The sequence below is a fragment of the Equus quagga genome, chromosome 2 (genome assembly GCF_021613505.1).
Source record: "Equus quagga isolate Etosha38 chromosome 2, UCLA_HA_Equagga_1.0, whole genome shotgun sequence".
Classification (NCBI taxonomy): domain Eukaryota; kingdom Metazoa; phylum Chordata; class Mammalia; order Perissodactyla; family Equidae; genus Equus; species Equus quagga.
The window spans coordinates 77,969-100,775 of NC_060268.1; the positions used below are offsets into that span (position 1 = coordinate 77,969).

Sequence of the window (22,807 nt, forward strand, 5' to 3'; positions counted from 1 at the left end):
AGCCAGACATTACAAAGAGGTAATGGGGGCCACTGAACTGGGCATCTGAGATAACACTCAACCCCACCTTATTAGCATTTACCATGCCCAGGCACTGGGCTGAAGGTCCTGCATGAATTTACTCATTTAATCTGCAAAATAATTGAGATGGATAATTTTATTATCCTCATTTATAGATGGGGAAGCTGAGAGTAAGAGAGATTAAATAACTTGTTGAGAAACACCAGCAGTCTGACAAATCTGTACTACCTCCTGGATAAATGTAGAGTTTGCTGAGAGGGGAAGGGTTGGGTGTGTGATCAGAGAAGACAGGACCCAGTGGTAGTGGGGAGAAGAGATGGTCTGTGCTAGAAGTGTGCTCCAGGAGGGACAAATGGAGGCGAGTACAGACGAGGTAAAGACACATCCTGTGGTAGCAGAAAGGGCAACATGGGCAGATGGCCTTGGGAGCCCTACTTTGTCCAATCTTTTTCCATTTGTTAAAACTTGCTTCTTCCTGATATTTTAATCAGCATTTTAAATTATGCAGAATTGCTGAGTTGCTACATATACTCTGTGTAGACCTATCCCAGCTTATGTTAAGTTTGGGTATATGGCTTAAGTGAGGTTTTCCTAGATTTTTCTCATTCCACATGAGCGATACGTGGCTACCTCCCTTTGTTCCATCTAGGAACAGCTATCATGCTGCACCACCACGGGCAGGGAAAACAGAAAGAAGTTCGGTCTGATCTCCTTTCTCTCCCCCTATCATGTAAACTGCCCCCCAAGTTGGATAAATGGAAATGCTGAGCCTCAGGGAAGCAGGGTCTAGAACAAATATTTTGGTGAAAGAATCTACAGTATTTTTACCCCTTTCCATACAGATGGTGCTGATTCCCAAGCTTGCTAGAGAATATGTATTTGGAGAAGCCAGGAAGAGAGGCTGCCCACTTTGCAGTTTCAATTTTTGTGTTGATGTAATTAAAAAAGAGAACATCTATTTTTGATCTGTGTGCGCTGGATATTCTCCATTGGCTCCTCAGACTGACCCTCGACCTGTCATAGGGCTTCATGGGCAGATTCACCCAGGTTCCCCTTCACCCTGGATTACAGTTGGGTTTGGCCAATGGAAGGAACAGGCAGAGGAGTAGAGAGTAGGAGGAGATGACCTCTAGGAATTAGTCCCTCATCCCCGCCCCATGGTTTGGCGGTAGTGTGCTTCCCTGCTTAAGACCACAGCTCCTGTTGGGTGGCGTCTCTGCCATCTCTCCCTTGTCCCCTCTTGCCTAGGAGTGGTAACAGCTTCCAAGAGATCCTTCCCCATCCTTGGTGATTTCCTTGACCCTGCCCAGCCCTCTGTAAAATTCCTTTCATTCAACGGTGCTCAGTTACCCTTTGAGTGTGCCATCTTTCTGCTGGAATCTTTGCTGATACATTTGTCTCTTGATAGACTTTAAAAAATGAAATACGTGGATCACAGAATCAAACCACTCAAACTGAACTTTAATATTACATACATTTTATAGGAAATAAATAATTCAGGAAAATTTACCTATAATTTTAAAAAAATCACAAAAGATACCAGGAAAAAAGAGAGTAACTTGCTGAAATAAAAGTTAATGCCCAATACATGGCCTTGGTCCCATGTGTAAAGTAGACAATAGCTTTTGTGAATTGCTAAAATAATATCTATTTCCATAGTGGGTATTTCAGGTGATCACAATACTTCATAAATTTAAAAAAACAATTATGATGCTATTAGGTGACTGGAGGCATGTTATAGATGTGCACGCAGAGGAAATCCAGTGGAGTTAAGTGTTTGATGCAGGCAGACAGTCATCAAATACCCGAGTCACAATACCACGTCACGAGTAGGACAGCAGATCCAAGCCTGCTTTGCTCCCTGTGAATGACTCAAGCAGGGGCTCTTCCCAAATTCAGAAAGCCGCTGGATTTGCTCAAGTGAAATAAACCTCTGCTGAAGTGCATGCTAATTGTCCTCCCTGCCTTTCAAAGTCATCAAATTCTAAACCTGAATATGTTGTTTTTCTCAGTTCAAATCAGAGCTGACGTCACAGTAGCATTAGGACAATCCTTCTTTCAAAGTGCACAGACACGAACAGGCAGGGGCACCGAGAGATTAACTTAATGACGCCCAGAATGTGGGCCGGAGTCACTCACCCTGCGGCTCAGAGCCTGCAGCGCCTCCAGCCTGGCAGTTTGGGGTGGCGCGGTTTCTAGAGCTTTGGTCTGGCTCTAGGTTCTCATGGGTCCAAGCCTCTTAGAGATTCGGCTTTGAGGTCCCCTCCACTTTCGGGGGCTTTGTATAACTTCTGAGCAAACTCAGGTCCTCTCAGGTCTGTGGAGATCCAAGGCCATGATTTGGTTCCAGAATTTCCCACCTCCTCTTGGGAAGGATGACCTGGGACAATTCAGCGCCAGAGAGAGGGCTTCAGCCCACGTGCTTCTGAACACCTGAAGTTGGGGCTGGCATTCTGAGGTAAATATCGACTATAGTTTCTTCCTTTTCATTCCACTGGCTCATGAGGGCAAAGAGTAAAATCTAGGTCTTCTTTCATCACGGTTCAGTTCTCCAATACACCAGGCTAAGTTCCATGTTCTTTATTTAACTTGAAATGAGTCAGTCAACTTACACAGGTACGTCTGATGTGACAGGATTTTCAAAAAGGAAGTGTTTACATATCTAATCGAAGTAATTTTTCTGTTACCTTTAAATTGCCATTAATAGTAGGCAATTTACTTTCAATTCTTTCTATGTATATATTGGTGCAAATGAAGTAACAGAATGTAGTCGTTTAACACGCTGCAAGGAACAGGGCACATGAGGAAGCAAAGCTCTGGAAATCGGCCAGTTCTTAAATAAAAGGCTTAAACTTATATTTTGGGCCCCAGACTGAATCATTTTGTTCCCACTAGTGATATCACGTCCAAGTTTGTTTTTGAGGGTCTCAGGCATTATTCCAGAATTTGGGGGGCGGCAAGGCGTGGTGAAGGATTGTAGTTAACGTTTTCATTTGGAGGAAGGAAAATATGTGATAAAAAGAAATCAGTCTTCCAGATTCACTGTAACTTCAGGATTTTATGTTTAGGAATAACCCAAGAGCCTAATTAGTCCTATTTAAAACAATTTCTTAACTTCAGAATACTTGGTAGACAGGAAGATTTATTTACATGTCCAGATTTTAGTTAAATTTTGCCTGGTTTGTTTAATTTAGTAGAAAAGCAAACCATTTACTCTGTTTAAAATAGCTGATTTGACATAGACTGTTTGTGTCAAGACACACGAGGCCTGGATTGTTCGCATTTTCTCTCAGCCATCAGATGACTGATAACTACTATAGGAAATGGTTTTGCGCAAGCAACTCAACGAGACTTGGGAAAAAAATAGCATCCCTTTTTGGTTTTTCTAACAGCTATTCAGTAATAACACATTGCGAAAAAAAATAAGGTGATTCTAGTATTTTGAAGATCATGCAGTAAGGAAAATAATCCTCTAATATGAAACACTAATTGAATATTTTAAACTCTAATTTACAATGCAACCACACTTTACAAACTTGCCAAATTAAACATATTTTCTCCCACTTTTACCTCATTTAAAAAATACTATATCTACACTATAAAATGTTACTTGGGGGAATTCATCAAATACTATTCCATTTTCAAATTTCTGTTTTATAGTTTATTTTTGTAACATTTCAGATGAGTTTACACAGTAATTAAGATATGATTAAACAGTGCAAATTCACTGAAACATTTTGATGCTGAGTTGACACTATGCCAAAGATTTAGAAATATATTAAGATATGACTCACATGATTTCCTATATAGTACCAGTCAACCATGTGTCCCAGTTAAAAATATGGACATTTGAATTTTGCTACAACACAGTCATCTTAATAAGTAGATGTGAGTCATGAACTCAACATCAGCATTAAAAGGATTCCAATGTATCCGAAGAATTGACCCGATTTTTTGGTTTTTAATCCTATTATTTGGCTTTAGATGTAGCCTCATATCTCCTCCCCCAGAAACAGAATGAAGAGCATTAATCAGAATTACCTCTCTTAATATCCTGTTGTTTGTTGTTGAGAGGAAATTTCCTAAAATCCTCTGGATTACTATTAGCACAATGGGCATTATAAAATAAATAACCTGGCACTTGGACACATAGCTTCCGGGGGTTAGTGAAGAAGCTGACGGTGACCAACTGAGCCCACTCATCTGAGCGTGACGCTGCACCCTGAGGGAGTACTGCCACCGACAGACATCGCACAGCAGGGGCCCGCGATCTGCAACCTCATTATCAGAGAGGGTTTGTCAGGCAGGCACAAGGCACCGGGCTTGGCTGCTTCCACAGATCGACTTTCCGGAGAATACACATGAAGCCTTATCTGGTCAGACTGTACACTGTGTATTTAATACAGTAGTAGCATATAAGATTAAAACAGAAAACACGGTAACTATTTAAGGTTTTAGACAAATTACAAAACCACATGCTTTCTCATTCAACAGGAAAGCTTAAAAGTCCAATGGATCTTAAACACTGTTGGTTGTTCCTCAAAGGCGGTGTAACGTGCTCTCGGAGGGCAGGTTGTATAGATCTTCTGACACTTCCCGTGAAGGGCCTTGTCAGCACATCTGTGGCCCAAGCACTGCTGAAATGTCTGTTTTATTAGGGTAGCTTCATTTTGTTTATAAACTAATGGTTTTCATTTCCCCAAGGAATCATTTCAAAACGTTCTTCCAGATGCTAACTCAGCACTACTGAGCGACTGTCCACAAGGGCCAGCTACTTACTGGCACTGGGACTGTGTGGAACAGGAAGTCGGTGCTGCCTCTCGTGTCCTCAATGACACCCGGCAACAGAGCACGGACCGCAGCACTCTTAGCACAGGCGGCCTAAAGATGGCAAAGACCCAGGGGTCGATAATCGGATTGATCGACAGAAACCTAAGAGCTTGGAGGTCCCACTTTTCTCTTCGGGAAAAGGCTTCATCCATATATGCAAAAATCTGAAAGACACAAAGGGGAAAAGAGATGTCAGTTACCTTGTAGCCGCGGACAGGCTTAGACGGCATGCACCTCCCTAAGGCTTGGCGTGTGTGGTGGTGGAAGGTGGGCAGGAAAACCGCAGTCTTCTTCCATATGCTGATCGTAAAGAATGAAGTCACGTTTTCTGTAATTGCACTCAACATTAACATAGGTGCCATGTCCTGAGCTTGTCACTGGGGATGGAGGAAAATGAATAAACTATTCTTGGCACTTCGAATGCTAATAACAATATTAGTAGCTCCCATTTATTAATAACCTAATGTATGTCTCATGAATTGTACTGGGTACTAAACCCACTTTATTTCTAGTCTGAAACAAAGTATTGTCTCCCTTTGACAGATAAGGAAGTGAACATTAGTAAAGTTAATAACAACATGTTCCATTTACTTTCAAACACTTAATCTCATTTAATTATCACAATTCGGTGAGAGAGGGTACATGCCAGAGCACCCTCCTCGGGAACACAATTCTGGCTGTTGGACTGCCTGGGTTTGAATCCAGGCTCCATGTTCAGCCTTGGGACTGTAGGTAAGAAAATTAACCTCTCAGTGCCTCAGTTTCTAATCCTTAAAACGGGCCGTAATAACAGTGACACCTGCCTCAGAGGATGTTGGGAGACAACAAGAAGTAACATGTGTGAGCTACTCAGCACAGCACTCACCTAAGAGATCCTCAGTGTTCCTGCCGTCATCTCCATCTCCCATCAGGGACACCACGGCGCAGGGGAGGCGGGTGACTGGCCCAAGCTCCCAGGGCTGGTTAGTGCCAAGTCAGGACACAAATTCCAGCCCCCTCCACACCAGCGCAGTGCTCACCGTGCACTACATCTAGGTGCCGAGATTAGGGCCAAGGCTTTCAGAACAATGTCCTAAACACGGGAAAGCTGACATGTCTTCACACACTAGCCAATGTTTTCACTGGGATACCAGCTCTCATCTGAGTCCTTGGATATTTAGGGGGTAACACAACTTTTTGGTTAGATTGAAAGGAATGGAACAGTATACACTCAACAAAGATCAACCACTTCCACCCGGTTTACAGAAAAGAGGAAAACACATGTCAATCACACTCAGTCATTGAAAATCTGTTCTTCTAAAGCTCCAGGGACTTCCTTACCAGTGGTGGCCCAAGGGTTAGTGAGCTATTCCCTCTGGCCTCCACTCTCCTTTGCTAGAAGAAGGAAGGGTTTATTTCCTCTCCCTGAGACTCACGCTACAGGAATCTGGCAACTGGATATACAAAGCAAATTGCAGCGAGCGAGAAGAGTAGTCATCTTCTGGCTGCTTACGTCAGGACAATAGTAGGAAAGTTTGCAGCCACAGGTGTTTATGCCAGAGAATCTTGGCATAGGGAATGGAGAAAAGACTTGGCAGACAAGTAAGGGAAAAGAAGAAAAGAAGAAATCAGGGTTTCCCTGATTATAGAGAGAAGAGTTAGGTAGGGATATGCAATAGAGCAATAATTTTCTTGTCAGCTGAACTATTTTGGGTGAGAAATATACAGTACTTATATGGTGTATTTAAGGAGCGAGTTTTGAGTTTAGAAATTCAGGATACTAGTGTAGGTAAGTCTGATAGATTAAAATATATTAGTCACTACTCACACCCTGCCCCCCCGACTCCACACACACAACGAGCCCTTCGTTGTAGGAAAAGTAGGTAGCTGAGTTTATGATCTAGTTTCACCAAAGGATTTGGCAACACTGCATTGGCCCCCGCACGGGCAGTGTAGTGCGGGCTGGCTCAGCGACCCAGCACCACAGCTTCACACATGAGACGAGTCAGGTTTTCAGTGGAGAACAGCCCACAGCACAGTTCCTGATCCCTGGAGAGTGTGACAGAGCCATGAGAAGTGCAAAATTCTGTATTATTTGCTTCCTGTCCTTTTCATGCACTATGCTGGGTAATTTTTAGAAATGCTTACAACTTGCATTTCTGGAGGTGGCCACTATTTTGTGGAAGACAATTTCTTCTTTTACACTTGGAAAAGGGATGTATTCAGTAACAAAGTTCTTGATGTAAGTGTTGTCTTCTCCTATCTTCCCGTTTTTTTTCTTTGGTTCCTGTCTTTTGCCTAGAGCTCACCATTTTTGATCTTGTGGATCCTGGTTTGTTTGTTTTTTTAATTGTAAAATATACATAGCATAAAATTTACCATTTTAACCATTTGCAAGTGTATAACCAGTGGTATTAAGTACTTCACATTGTAGTGCAACTCTATTGTTTATATTTTTTATTTTCTGTATATTATGATGTTTTGACGTGTTAAAACCTTTCAGGCTAGGAACAGATGGCCACTCCCTGGGCTGGCCAGTTCCTGGAGACAGCCAAGGGCTCACCCAGGAGCAACTGTTTGATGTGCAAACTAACCAATCCACAGCTCCTCCATCTGGCCTGTGCCCAGGAAGAGAGTAATCCTCTGCCTTCATCATCCCGGTGCCTGGTGCCAGACAACTAGGCCCATGGCTCAGAGCCTGCAGCCAGTCCTAACCCATTCCCCCCCGCCCAGCCTTTCCTCAGAAACTCCAATAAAGGCTGGGCCCAGGCTCCCCCTCGCTCCGGCTCCCTCAGGCTCCTGACCTGCCCTAGGACTTTCCCATGTGGCCCTCGTGTTGTACAGTGCCTCCTGTTTCTAGGACCTGTGCGTATAAGAAAATTTGCTATCCTGAGCTCTTCTGTTCTCCTCTTGTGGCCACACCTGACTGACCATCACATAAAAGAACCCAGAACAGAACCATCACCACCATCCATCTCCAGAACTTTTTTCACTTTCCCAAACTGTCCCCATTAAACAATAACTCTACATTCCCCTCTCCCACCAGCCAATCCTGTATTTCAATTAAAGGGTGACACGATGGATATAAGTCAATTAACAATGTTTCAAAGATATTCTGGAATTCAGCTTCAGACGCTGGTAGCATATGCGTATGTTTTTGCATAACTACCAATGAATTTGCTCTGGGAAAAGTATCAAGCGCTAAACCCCACAGGTCAAGTGAGCTTACATTTGTTCCGGCTCTGTCTACAGGGCTTTGCTAAGAATACAGAGCTCGTAGTGACACCTACACAGCGGCACAGATGAAAACCAGCGGGTTTCAGATTCATCTTCTATAGAATCCTCACAGCCTCCCCCAGAGACGTCCTCGTGGCCCTGGCTGGGTATGGTTTGTTCCCGCGACTTTCCTACCCAATACAGCCACCAAGCACGTTCAGAATTTAAGAGCAAATGAGAGCTTTATCTGCTCATTGAAATCACATGAGGAGCGTTAAAATACAGACTCTCCCTTAGCAATTCTGATCAATCCAATCTGGGCTGTAACATGGGCACCACAGCTTTTAGACGCTCCCAGGGGATTCTAACGTGCAGCCAAGATTGAGAACCAGCACTTAGAACCTCGGCCAACAGCTGAAATAGTTAAAAATCGCTCATTTATCACACCCCAAAACAAAAGACTCACTTGGGCCTGGCCAATCAAGCAAAAGCTTTGAGCTTCTGGAATTCAGCTCCTAGAACGGATTTTCCTTCGGAACTTGAACCCCATGGAGACAGCAGCTGATGTTTCCTGAATAACTACGCGTGCCAGGCACGGTGCCAAGCAATTTGTGGCTTCTGTTTACTCCTTACTCGAACCTGCAAACTGCTATTGCTCCCATCTTCGTAAGGAGGAAACCACACTTCGAAGGTTCGTGTCACCTCACCCAGTCACACTCCCGGAAGCACGGAAGGCACGAGACCACACACAGGCTGTGGGACCTCGCTCCCCCGCAGCCACTGCACAGCTGTGCCGTCTGCATACGAAGCCTGCGATGCACAGCCTCCTCTCAGAAACTCACCGTCACGGCCCGAGTTAGGGCTCGGAGGGGACTTCTTTTCAAAGGTGTCACAAGGGTTATGGGTATCACTGTTCCTGTTTAGATTTAGAACCATGACTATATCTAAGTAGCTGCGTGACTTTCTTCGGGGCCTTTCTTTCTCCACACTTCCCGCAGCGGCACCGCAGGGAGGTCGCTCCATGTCCATCCGCCTCGTGAAAGGCACTGGGGCGCCCCGGCTATGGGCGCTGCATGACCCATTCCTTCAAAAACTCTCTCGGGGAAATTATTCCCCAGGTATACAATGTTTTAAGGAATCCCATTTCCCCAAATCACAGGTGCTTTGTGGTGGAGGGAACAGAAGCCAACTTCCCTGCAGAAGCAAACACTGGCGCATGCATACGGCTCCAGCACGAAAGAGCGTGCCCCCTCTGCTTCAGGTGACCCCAGAACTGGCCACAACAGAGAGCCAGCGCCAGGGCTTAGAGCTCTGGCCTGTAGACTCCAGGGGGTGGCTCTTAACCCTTCAGGAAAATGATGGACACAATGAACCATCTACTCAGAACTCAGATCAACGCAAAACTTTGCAAATGGCTTCGAAGTGGCCCATGCACTGTCCATGGAGTGCATTAGGAAGCCTGACAGAGAGGGTGTTTCAGCCTCTGGGGAACCACTTTCCCTAACCCTCGCCCCTCCCACCACATGTGTGTCCCAACTGCAGAATTCTTAAGCCTAGTTTTCCGTTAGAGGGGAACAGTTTTAAGCAGCAAAATATTCTGAAGAAAATGAAGCGTAGGACACCTTGGTGATATAACTTGAGGCACAGTGGACCTGAGCTCAAAATGAGAAAGGGAGAGGTGATCAGAAACTTCAAAATAAAGGCCAGGAGAAGCCACGGACGCCTGGCAGCTGAAGCTGCAGATCAGCTGGGTCTCAGGCCTTCAGCTGGAGAGACGTGTTGACCGCCTTCCTGAAATGCTATCTCCAGAGGTCACCACCACTTCTAGTCTTCTTTTTTTTTTAACTTAATATTGTGATGGGCTCTTGACATGCCAGAAAAGAAGTATACCATCCCCAAAAGCTGTTTTTCTTTAAGCTGAGGACCTGGCCGTATTCACCTGAAACACCAGTGAAGAACGCCTTGGCCAAGGGTGTAGACACCATGCACAACTTCTCTTCTGGGAAAAGGACTATGCTTCTTACTCTCTAAATTTTAAAAACTCAGTGTAATTGCGTCTTTATTCACAACCACCACTTCATAACATCAAATGGCAAAGTTAAAGATGTCAAGTGAAAACACACATGGAGGAACTTCTCTTAAAGGTCATGTGTTGAAACCTTTTCAACAATCCCCCAACGCATCGTCAATGGTCCTAAATGATAAAGGACCTTGCAGTAGCTCCTGGATATCAACTCACACATTGCCAGGCAAGTTCACTGTGGTTATGCATACAGATTTTGGGATTTCTTTTTCATCCCTACTAGAGTTGTGATATTTTGCATGTATGTAACTGACCAACTTCCTATCAGTTTTACAGCCCCTATTCATGTTACATTCTATATAAAGATTACGAAGAGTGAACAGAAAACTTCAGTACTGTTTACTTGAGTTTGTTCTGTATTGCAAAGATCATATTTCTACTGATCAGATTTTCTAGAAATTATAGCCCTAAAGAATTTCTAAAGATGAAGATATTTTTAGGATGAGTCAATGGTTCATTCTTGAAATTTTAGAACCAAATTAAAATGCACTTTATCCTAATGGCATGTGGAGAACAGTTTAAAATGGACAGAATCTACCCACAATGATTAGTAAAGCTGCGTGAAGGCAGCTTGGTGTAGGTTGGAAATTAAGACACAAATAGCATCTTATGCAAGGATGGAGGTCTGATATATTTCCTGTGTTCTGTTCCATTTCAGGAAGAAAGTTTCTATTTATCTCTGTGAAACGATGACAGCACTGATTAACATAAGGAGGAATTTATTAATTTATACAATATCCCTTTAGTGGGTAAACAGTTTGGAATACGTTGGTCCCATGCTGATTTCATATCGGACAGCCAAAATAATGTCATTTCCTAAACACCACATGCTTTTTATTATCACATAAGAAATGTTTTATGTGTACCAATGGAAGATTTTATCTGAGGGGTAATCTGATTATTTCTTAATTTACACCAGCATTTACATGAGGGACCTCCTAAAATATGGGTCTCAGCCTTTTAATTCATAGGTCTGTGGAGAAGAAAAAAGGGTCACACCCTTGGCCCCAGCTCAGGCCCTTGATCCGACAGGGAGAGAAAGGTCTTTGCCATTTTATTTTTAAAGTGAACAAGTTAGAATTAAGAGGCCAGGTGGTCCATCATCACAATTCTTATGAAATCTTGGATTAATCTTCTCGTGTTACCCCTGAGATGAGTACTTTCTCTCCTGAGAGTGTGGTGGTTTCGAGCACAGCCTCAGTGCTTAACTGCCTGGCTTTGAATTCTGGCTCCAACACTCAGCAGCTGGGGGACCCAGGGTAAGTTATTTGCCTCATCTGTAAAATGGGAATATTTTACAGGTGGTTATGAAGATAACAGGTTAGTCTCAGTAAGCATTAGCACTCAGAGACGTTAGCCATTTGGATGGTGATAATAATGGTGTCTGAGGTTGACCTTGACTTCACTACAGGGCACTGGCATTTTGCATTTTGATAGTTTCATTTCCAAACTTTGGAAGTCCTAGACTGGCATTCTTGGAGGAAGCAGTAATTCTAACCTGCCCACCCACTGGGACAACGGCTGACAGCAGCAGCTCCAGGTTTCTCAAGTCCCCGCTCCTGAAGGGCTGGACCAAGCTGGTGTCCCACCGGGTACTCAGCCGTGAACTGTCCTCCTTACTGGGCTGGTGGTGCGGCCCCTTTTTGAGGGGCACAGAAAGCAGCTCTGTTATCCCGAGGAAGGAATAGGCAGAGAGAGGGTAAACTGCCAGTGTTTTCTGGGACACAAGGAAGAAAATTAGTTCAAACAGCTCATTAATAATTATTTTACATTGATTACGTTTTGAATTGATGATATTTTGGATATATTAAGTAAATTATATTGATTAAATTATACTGATTAATCAGTATAATTAATTACTGATTAAAATTAATTTCATCTGTTTCTTTCAACCTTTTGTTCAGCGGCCACTAGAAAATCTAAGTTTCCATATGTGGCTCATGCTGTATTTCTGTTGGGCTGCGTGTGCTCTGCTAGAGGAACAGGAGAACTCAAGGCAATCTCACGGTGCCCCCGGTCAGGACATGCGGAAATGATTCCTGCCTCGGGTGGGAGACTGGACGGGCCATTTCTGACCACAGTTTTGGTGTGAGCCAAGTAAACTAAAGGGACCTGGGGGAAAGTGCCCCTGGAGCACACAACGGGCATTTTGAAATAGCAGAACAAACTCACCAAACAGTGGCCATGAGTTTTGAATCATCAGATAAGCCCTCCTTACCTATGTAAGGATAGTGCAGCATTTCATAAGGTTTAAAGTGCTACGTAAACAAAAGACACTAACAAGGACCAAGAATCTACTGACAGAACAGAATTGGTCAATGGCTCGTCGATACTTCCCATTTAAGGTGGGTTCATTTAAGGTGGGTTCCAATATCTGCTTGGTGCCTAGTGGGCTACCTAGTCATCTGGAAAGTGTGTCACTGGGCCCCAAGGCAAGAAGTCAGCTCGCCCGTCTTCCTGAGTGTGTTCACACGAGGCTCTCCTGCTCAGAGTCCTCGCCGTGCCTATCTGCAGAAGCAGACCTGGGTCACGTGTGCTGATAGTGTCCATGCTGAGCAGCAGCTTCGGGGAGCCGAAGCCCCCTCATAATCTTCCTCTGGCCCTTCAGGCCAGGAACAGGCATTCAAAGAAAAACACAGCTTCAGAGAAAACCTGCTCTCCCACTCCTGAGCAGACTCCCCACTCTTGCACTTGGCACCTCTGGAGCTGCCCCGGCTTAATATTAAATGAAGGGGAGATACATATACATATATTTGAAAGTCAACATGTGGCAATGATAGAATTCAGGATAAAAGGCAAATTTACTTGAAAACGGGAACCTGTTGAAAATCACTGCCTTTATCTTAAAAATACAGTTTGTGCAGAGGGTCAGTCACAATCGAAGGTGAGACCTTCTCCCTCCTGTTCTTGTCTAAAGGCTTAGGAAAGTGAATAACAACCCTCCTCACCAGTATGTGGCCACCTCCGAGCTCATCGCAAGGCTGTTTACGTAGCTGGGGTGGGGGATATTTTTACACGTGCACTCGCGGAGGACAGACAGAACTCCAAGGACTGACATCCCCATCCACACCAGTCCAAGGCAGGCACTCCCCAGTTCAGAAATGGTTTATGTCTCCCAAGTTGAATTCTAAGTTGTTTAGTGAACTTGCAATGCTTTCTCTCAGACACATGTTCTGCATCGTAGTCCCAGCCCCCAAAAACTTGATTTAGCTCCTAAAATAATTGAAAGGTTCTACCAGTAAAAGAAAACAACTGCATAGAAGCCACATTGGTTTCTATATCTTAGCATTCCCGTTGCACAAACTGCCCGGCTCAGGGTGTAATGGGAGATGCGGCTTGCATGGTCCTACTTCATTTGATAACAGCGTACCTTTTACATCCTCCATCTCATTACCCCCATGCACTCAGACCCGCCTATACCCTGACAGAGAACAGGGTAGAAGTGTGAGGACAGTGGGGACCAGGGAGAAAAGAACACAGCTGAGAAAGCGTTGATCTGGGGGAGGTCATATCCAGGGTTTAGGGCCCTGTGTCCTTTCCCACCCCGAGGATGAACGTACGGAGAGAATCAAAAGCAGTGAAGGGGGCAGGAGGGAGGATGAAGTTACTTCTTCAGCCTTTACAGACCACACCTGCTCATGGCAGGCACTGTCCATCTCTCTTTCCTCTGAAACTATGGCAGGTGGGAGTCTCTGCTGACTGCTTACCCCCTGCAGGGTCAGTCTTGTTCTCTTGAAGAGTAGCAAGCAAAGCTACCAAAACTTCTAGCTCTCACTGCTCTCTATGAGGCCCGCCATGCTCAGACAGACCCCAGGCTCTGCTCCCGTGTTACACCTTAGGGAGCATCATAGAACTAACTGCTGGGGTTGCCCCAAACCAGGCCAGCACCCACCCGGGAACCCAGGCTCCTGTCCTCCAGCTCCCAGGGCAGCCTCTGGCCTGCTGGGTCACAGCAGGTGTGAGAATGAACCAGCCACTCCTGCATGTGGCTTTGTGCTCATAAAGTGCACAGCTGTACACTCAAGAGCACCTGCACATGTGTGACAGTAACATCAAGAGGATGTTTTGTAACAGGATACAAACGTCTGCTCCAGAAGGATCTCCAAAGCTTAGCAGGGTTCCTCCAAGCCACGATGTTGTCCTCTTATTATCACTATGGACACACTGTGAATTGTCAGGGCCACAGAGAGTTATACGCCCAGTATGTAAATTGAGAAACCTGTAAACTAGGTGTTTGTTGAACTTTTAGGGCAAATAATAAATGCTCTGAACGTTGGCCACGGGACCCCTCTGACCCCTATGGGTTGGGTACCACACTTGCCCTGGGAGACACAGCAGACAAGGCAGGAGGATGGCATGAGCCGGCAGGAAGTCGGGCTGTGCTGACAACCTCCAAAGGCGGAAGGGGCTGCCCGCGCCGCAGGTCTTGAGCCAGGCTGTTCCTGGTGGGACGGGGCCCTCTCCAGGGGCTTCCGACTCTCGGACGGGGCGCAGGGCTGGCTTAGCCAAGGGCCAAGGCTCCCTCCCAGGGGGACTGTGTGACCGTCTGAGAAACGCCAGGGTTAGGGCACGAAGGAAGCGGGGTGAAGGTGAGAGAGGGAAGGCTACAGACCTTTACAAACCAGGACATGTGTTTACAAGTTTCCAAACGGGTGGGAGTGAGAGGGGAAGTGTGGGAAGGCTGCGCAGAGCAGGGCTGCGGACTGAGCGACTTACTGTGAAAGGCAAGGAGCAGACGGCGAAGGTGATGGTCATAATAGCCAGGAGGATGAGGTGGTCCATCTCCTCCGCCATGGACACCCGTTCGCCTCTCCTGCGCGGCCCAGGGCCGCACGGGCCGCTGCCCAAGGCGGGCGCGCAGCAGCTTCCCCTGGCCCGGCGGTGCATGCGGACGAGGTGGAGGATGACGCTGAGGTTGCAGGCGAGCACCGCGACGATGAGCAGCAGCAGCAGCGTGGCGTAGAGCTGCAGGTAAGCGGTGCGTCCATGCCGGATGAAACACCACGTCCCAGGGCAGTACTGGGCGTACTGCCTGTCGCCCAGCAGCGGCAGGGAGCAGAAGAGCAGGGACGCGGCGTAGACGGCGGGCAGCACGACGAGGCCGCCGCGGCGCGTGACGCGGCGCTGGTACAGGTAGGGGTGCCCGATGGAGAGGTAGCGCTCCAAGGCCATGGCGAAGAGCATGAGCATCGTAGCCAGGCTGAAGAAGGTCATGGCGAAGGCGAAGTAGTTGCACGCGCGGCCCTCGGGCGCCAGTGCCACCAGAGTCTGGTTCCGCGCGTACGAAGCCAGCACCACGGGGCTGATGAGACAGGTCCCCAGCAGGTCGGTGAACACCAGCTCGGTCACCAGCACGTGGAACAAGGAGACGGAGCTCCCGCGGCCGGCGCTGCGCCCCGCGTCCCCCAGCCAGCGGCGCGCCAGCAGCGCCAGCGCGATGAGGTTCCCCAGCACCCCGGCCGAGAACATCACGGAGCTGATGGCTGGGCTCTCGCCCGAGGGGAGCCACTGTCGAGACTCGCAGTCCCCGGGCCGGGAGTTATTGGAGGCATTGCCCATGGTGGGGCGTCAAGAGGGAGACGGGTCCTCCTCTCCCGGCCTGTACCTGGGGGGAGGAGGGTCTGAGAGCCGGAGGGATGGAAGCCGCAGCCCCTTCCGGGCCCCTGCGCGGGCGGAGGGCAGGCTCGGCCGGTCTGCAGCCGCTCCCGCTCGCGGAGAGGCCGCTGGGCTGCAGCATCCGGGCGGCGCTCGAGGCTCCTCCGCCGGCCCGCGCCCGCGCCCAGGGGCCGCCTCCACCTCCACCTCCGCCTCCTCGCGGGGCCGGGCTCGCGCGGCGTCCAGCTGTCCCGGGAGCGCCCGCCAGCTGCCCGGAGCGGGAGGCGGCCCCTCGGGTGGCGGTCGGGGCTCGGAGCCGCTGGCCCCCGCCGGGCGGCGCTTACTCAAGCGGAGGGCTGGGCGCGCGCGGGCGGTGCGGGTCTGCGCGGAGTTCCCCGAGGGCGGGGCGACCGGAGAGCAAAGCGACTCAGCAAACGGCAGGGAAGGGGGGAGGCCCCAACCCGTGAGAAGTGGAAACGACGGAAAAAACGGACGCCAAAGACGGCTTACAGCAAGACCCATGTCTTCTCTTTCTTTTTTTAACATTCTCAGGAAGATACCGAAGAGGGCGGGACCCGTGAGGGAGGAAGTGAAAGCGGCCGGTCCAGCCGGGACCGACCCGCGCGCCCAGCGCCTGCTGCGCTACTGCTCGATCTGCTCGCCGTCATTTCGCCTTTTCCTATGTCAACATCGTAGTGACAACCACTTGTTTAAGCAACCATTTACAAAAGGAAAAAAGAAACGTTCCTTGTAATTCTGTAGAATTGTGTTTGCGGACACAGCTTGACACCACTGCACATTGCTCTGGACTCAAGCTCAGTCTTCAAAGAAAATGTTTAGCCATTAATTTTTTCCACGTTCAGTTAACCGTCCGGAAGACCCATTCCTGGTAAAGTTTATTGGTAAGTGGCCAGTTTCAGAGACTGGAACTGACAAAAAATGGTTGCTGACCAGCTATTGTCGTAATTGCAGAGTCTGAAAATGGGCTGATGTTTAAAACAAAAAAAATTCCGGTTTGACAGATGATGTGGGTAATTACATTCTGTAAGGAAGGTTCTTTTCACTCAGGGAAGGGAGGACTGGAATGATCCGCATGCGGAACTGGGCTGGAAAAATGTCGCGATGTTGGCGTAAAGGGAAGATGGCCCGCTGAGGAGCGCGCCTCACTACAGCCAGCTTGCTCTCCAGGAGTATGTCGGCTCCCCCTGGTAATCCGCCCTGGGGATCTGGAAGTGATGGGGTTCCCAACAGGGCGCGCTCACAGGGGGCCTATTTTTCTCAAATAAGAAGTTCAGTGGGGCCGGCTCGTGGCCCTCCCAGGACTCCCCTCCAGCCCGTCATTCCTAACATGCTGGCCTTCTGTCTACGTGCTCTTCCCCACGTGGTCACCAGTGCTGCCTGTATCATGAGGATTCAACTAGAGAAACAGAACCACTATGAGTGACAAAGAATGAAAGATTCTTTTTTTTTTTTGGAAGGTACACTTTTGTTAGTGAGGAAGATTGGCCCTGAGCTCACATCTGTTGTCAATCTTCCTCTTTTTGCTTGAGGAAGATTGGCCCTGAGTGCACATCTGTTGCCACTCTTCCTCTTTTTTTTTTTTCTCTCCCCAAAGCCCCAGTACATAGTTGTATATCTGAGTTGTGGGTCGCTGTGGTTCTTCTGCGTGGGATGCTGCCATAGCTGGCTTGATGAGTGGTGTGTAGGTCCGCACCCAGGATCCAAACCAGGGAGCTCTACGCCACATAAGTGAGTGTGGGGACTTAACCATTCGGGAGCATGGCCAGCCCAAGAGATTTATTATTAGGCACTAGACCTGTGCCGTTCAATATGGTAGCCACTAGCCACATGTGGCTGTTTAAATTTAAATGAATTAAAATGAAATGAATAAAAACTTAGCTTCTCCGTTGCACTAGGTACAGTTCAAGTGCCCAATAGCCACATGTGACTAGTGGTTATCATATTGGTCAGCTCATATATAAAACACTTTCATCAGCACAGAAATTCTGTTGGACAGTGCTGCATTAGACCTTACGTGATCATGGGAGCTGATGGAGGAGTCTATGCAGGTCTATTTGCTGTCTTTGGTTCGAATGTTGAGGCTGAAGTCACCATAGGTCAGCCAGAAGTTCAGCCAGGGTAGAAAGCTGGATGTGCATGAGAGCAAAAACAGACTTGGAGCCTGCCAGGACAAACTGGAATTCATGAACAACTGGAATCCTCAAAGACAGTCTGGATCCACATGTGTCTCTCATTACCTTCAAACTCAGTAACACAGTTGTACTGCAGGAGAAGCTGCCCCTGTCACGGAGCTGCACCTGTTCTTGGGTTAGGACTTGGAAAAGCTGGAGTCTGGGTGTGGTCTCGTGTCAACAAGGTGTGCCAGCAGATCAGTGACAGTGTGCCAGAGTTACCCCCTTGCCTGGAGCCCCACAGTGTCCTTCAGAGCATGGAAACCATGGCTGTTGCTTTGCATCTGCCTTCCAGATCTCATGCAACATCTCTCTCATGGCCAAGATTAACCTGAAACCATGCAGGATTCTGGAAAGGGGATCCTGCATAGCTGAGGTGACACAGTACAAAGTCACCACACTGTCCCACAGGTCCAGGTGTCAAGTCTGCACTGAAGGCGGAGAGCAAGGGAGAGACAGCACTATGAGCTTGCTCTCTCCTGTGCCTGTTTCTTTCATTAGGAAAGCAAAAGGTTTTCTAGAAGCACTCCAATAGACTTCCCTTCATATCTCATTAGCCAGAACTTGGTAAAATGGCCTCCCCTTAGCTCCAGATGAGGCTGAGAAACAGGGTATTGAGCATTTCCAGCCTCTTCTAGAGCAGAGGCAGGCAAGGAGGAAGGGGCTGGGACTGGCATGGGTTAGTCAACTGAAGGTGTCTGCTGCGATATGCACAGTGCGTTCCCCACCATCCCCTCCTTATGGCTGGAAGGAACATTCAAGAACACCCACTCCAAGTCCTTCATTTGTGTTTGACAAAACTGAGGCATAGAAAGGTTGACTTACCCAAAGACACACAGAGTTAGTGCAATAAAGCTAGCAGTATGGGAGTCAGACCATCTTATTTACATCCCAGGCCCCTGTATATTGCACACATGGTCCATTTAAAGCCATAAAGGCACACATAACAAGATAACCATCCTCAGTGCCACACCAGAATTCATTGGCAAATCACTCAACACAATTCAGATGTCACTTTTTGCCTGACACATTGGTAAAGGTTGAAAAGATTGCACATACCCAGTATGACCAAAGATAGAAATGGGCCACCGTTGGTGGGAGTGCAACCTTTCTGGTGGGAAAAGTTTATTCATTATTAGAAATTTCGAATATGCTTCATCCCAGAAATAATGTTATAGAAATGTATTGCCCCAAGGAGACATCATCTGACAAGTACACAAAGATGTTAGACACACACACACACACACACACATGGAGCAGAAAGAATGTTCATTATTGCAAGAATCTAGAACTAAATGTCCTTCCATAGAGGATTGGTTTAATAAATTTTGCTATACCTATGCAATGGAATATAGTCATTAAAAGGATGATGCATATCTGCATTTATTAATAATGGTCTTTACCACATACTGGAATAATGTATATTATTCCATTCATATAAAATTATATGCGTAATTATTTGCATAGAGCAACATCTAGAAGTATGATGAACAGCAGTTTCAATGGTAATTTCTCTGGGTAATACTTTCTTCTTTCTTTTCTAACTTTGTCAAGTTCCTCAAATCTTTTTTTTTAAAGATGAGCTAACATCTTTACAGACTAACATCTGTTGCCAAGCTTCTTTTTTTCCCCTTCTTCTTCTTCTGCCCAAAGGCCCCCAGTACATAGTTGTATATTCTAGTTGTCAGTCCATCTGGTTGTGCTCTGTGGGACGCTGCCTCAGCATGGCTTGATGAGTGGTGCCATGTCCGCACCCAGGCTCTGAACCAGCGAAACCCTGGGCAAGTGAAACAGAGCGCGGAACTTAACCACTCAGCCACAGGGCCACCCAAATACTGTCTTCCTTATGGTTGTCTGCTTTGGTTGATTTTTCTGTAAGTATGTATTACCTTTATATTAGGAAATTCAAGGAAGCTGCTTTTTGTTTAGAAATATTTAATCATTAGAGGAGACTGTCTTTTCTACTTGGCGGAAGGCAAGGAGTTAGGTGCTAATGTTTAAATTCCCTTCCAGGGCTGGCCTGGTGGCGCAGCGGTTAAGTGCACATGTTCCGCTTCAGTGGCCTGTGGTTTGCCAGTTCGGATCCTGGGGTCAGACATGGCACCGCTTGGCAAGCCATGCTGTGGTAGGCATCCCACATATAAAGTAGAGAAAGATGGGCATGGATGTTAGCTCAGGGCCAATCTTCCTCAGAGAAAAGAGGAGAATTGGCAGCAGTTAGCTCAGGGCTAATCTTCCACTAAAAAATAAAAAAAAAAAAGAAAGAAAAATAAATTCTCTTCCAGTTCTACATTTGGAATAGATGGTCTTGCCAGTTGCTTGATCCTGATCAAGAAGATTGGAGATGCTATCCTTACATTTTTCACACAGGTTTTGCAACTGTCCTTCCTATTTGAAGACTGGAAATCATCACACATTGTGCACCATTTCTAATGCAATCATGCCCTGCCCCCTTCAAGTGACTGCTGTGACATTAGATTCTTGTCATCCCTTAGGGTCACTGCTTAACCCAGTTCTGACACAACTATCACCAAAAAGTCCCTCTCTCATAAAGGTGGTAACAAAAAGTCAAATGGTCAAAACCACAAAAGAGCAGTCAATAGAAACCAGCTTGGAGATACGTTCAAAGAATTCAGGGAAATTGTGAGTGGGCGGGTAGAGAATCTTAGTAGAGAAATGGAAACTATAAAAAAGAACCAAATGGAAATTCTAGAACTACAATTTACAGAACTTGGAGGTGGTAGAAGAAAGACTAGGCATATCGGGTCACCTTTCCTTCCATGTCATCATTGCTTCTGTGCTCGTGGGAAGTATTCTCAGTCCTTCCACGCTGTGTGAGGCTGAGAGAACTCGGCTCCTGCTGCGCGCCCTGTTTCCACCCAAGAAGCGAAGCAGGGGTTTTCTATGCTCTCAGATTCCTCAAGCCTCTCTGAGATTTGGGGTACAGGCCACATTATCTAAGAGACCCACGTGTTGACGTCTAAGCTCTCTTGTTCTCTTGCACTTCACTTTCCTCCTCTGCAGCCTATGGAACGAGCTGGGGGAAGTGGAGCAACTTTGCTCCTCATCGTCTCCTCTGGGTTTTCTTAGGCCTAGTGTTTCGAAAGTCATAAGCCAAGAATTGATGCCTGTGTTCTGTTGCATTGTCCTTTCTCTGAACCAGTCAGCACAGAACGCCCCAGCTGCTGCTAAAACTGGGGCAAGATCTGGAGTTTCAGGAAGTACTGGGCAAAAAATACATAGTAAACATGTCCAATTAGTCTCCAGCTACATCTGCATTCATTTGGCATGTGTGTGTCGCTTATCACAACCTCACAGGAGTGTTTAGCAAACAGCTTGATAAAGTCTTCGCAAATCCCTGAGTCAATAAAAAGTGCATTGCAAATGGTTGTAAGATTACAACAGTTCTCTTGTCCTCAGGCAGGAAATGTCAGAAAGGTAAATCCACACACTGCTTATTAGCACCAGGAGTTAGATGAAATGAGTCACTTGATGATGCTAGGAGGCAAATTACTTGGGATTCTAACTTCCTTTTTAAGACTGGTAGATGAAAACCCAGCATAATCATGAACGCTCTCTTTTCTTAGAAAGATTTGCTTCCAGGGACAGAGAAAAGCACATGTAACACAAAAGCAAGGCAATGGTTATTCAACTTAAAGCAACAACTCATCACAGACACTTTGGAAAAACAGAAGGAAGAAGAAAACTCACCCGTGAATGTATCCATCAAAATTGACCACTCAGCATTTGGATGTGTTTCCTTCAATTTTTCTTCTATGCAGCTTTTTTTGTTTCCATAGTTGTGATAATATATTATAGATAAATTTTTTATATGGTTTTTTAAAAACTTTATAATGAATAGCTTCTGTTGCAATATGTATTAAGGGCCTTAAAAATGTGCATGCTCTGAGACCCAGAAACCGCACTTCTAGAAATCTATAATCCGTTTATTTATTCACGCAACAATGATTCATTAAGACATCTGTTTACTGAGGCAGCACAGTATAGTTTTAAGAGCATGGGGTCTGGAGTCAGATTGCTTTGAATTCAAATTTTAGTTCTGCTCTTAGGCGAGTTATCTTGCTTCTATGTGCCTCTATTTCCTCATCTGTCACACGGGGATAAGAACAGTGCCTACTTCACAGGTCGCGGCTAAACTCAGCCTGACCACAGCTAGCACTCAGCAGGGGTCAGTCCTTTTATTGCTGAGCAAGGTCCTGAGTAACCTAATATGGTCCTTGCCCTAATGCAGCTCAAAATCAGATGATAATAATAATGAAAAGACTACAGTGTATTAAGGGCTTGCTAGATCTGCTAAACTGCTGGTGGCTTCATACGCATCCTCTCGTTAGTTTCTCTAACAGTTCCATGGGAAGTGTCAGAGGCGTCGTTTCACAGATGAGCAAACTGAGACTGGAAGGACCAATGCTCAGAGTTGTAAGTATGAGGGAGGTCCTTTCAGGATTGTTTATATGTTGCTGTAGGAACTAACCTAAATGCCAAGTAAAAGGGAGTTATGTAAACACATTAGAGGTTCCTGTTCAATAGGATGTTGTGCAACTATGAGTGAAGTGAGTCATGGAACACTATGTATAATAGGGTTTAATTTCCAAGAAATAAATACTGAGATACATCGTTAGTGAACTTTTCATATAAAAATAAGTTCCAGTATATACTCCCAACTATTATTTTTCTTCATAAATATTAAATTACTTATTAAAATTTGGCTTATTAAAGGATCAATGCTCAATTTTAAAATGAGTGAGTTTTTATCATCTTAATAAATAATAAATATTTAATACCTACTGTATCAGTTGTCTATTTCTGTGTAACAAACCATTCCAAAATTTAATGGTTTAAAAAGGTCATTTTATGTCTCATGATTAGTAAT

At 46.2% G+C, this 22,807-nt stretch overlaps 1 protein-coding gene across 1 annotated transcript; it reads right to left on the reverse strand.

Annotated features, from left to right (window-relative positions):
* Positions 1-1,472: 1,472 nt before the first annotated feature.
* Positions 1,473-17,028, reverse strand: PTGER2 (prostaglandin E receptor 2). The gene is made up of 2 exons (XM_046650463.1): positions 14,846-17,028; positions 1,473-5,015 (listed from the first exon to the last, which is right to left on the reverse strand). Exons 1-2 carry the CDS (start codon positions 15,686-15,688, stop codon positions 4,797-4,799), a joined length of 1,062 nt encoding a protein of 353 aa, XP_046506419.1. The 5' UTR covers positions 15,689-17,028; the 3' UTR covers positions 1,473-4,796.
* Positions 17,029-22,807: the final 5,779 nt, after the last annotated feature.

Coding starts and splice junctions, on each gene's coding strand:
- PTGER2 (XM_046650463.1), bottom strand. CDS start 15,688: ATGGGCAATGCCTCCAATAACTCCCGGCCCGGGGACTGCGAGTCTCGA. Junction 5,016..14,845: donor TCTGCTCCTTGCCTTTCACA/GTAAGTCGCTCA, acceptor TGTGTCTTTCAG/ATTTTTGCATATATGGATGA.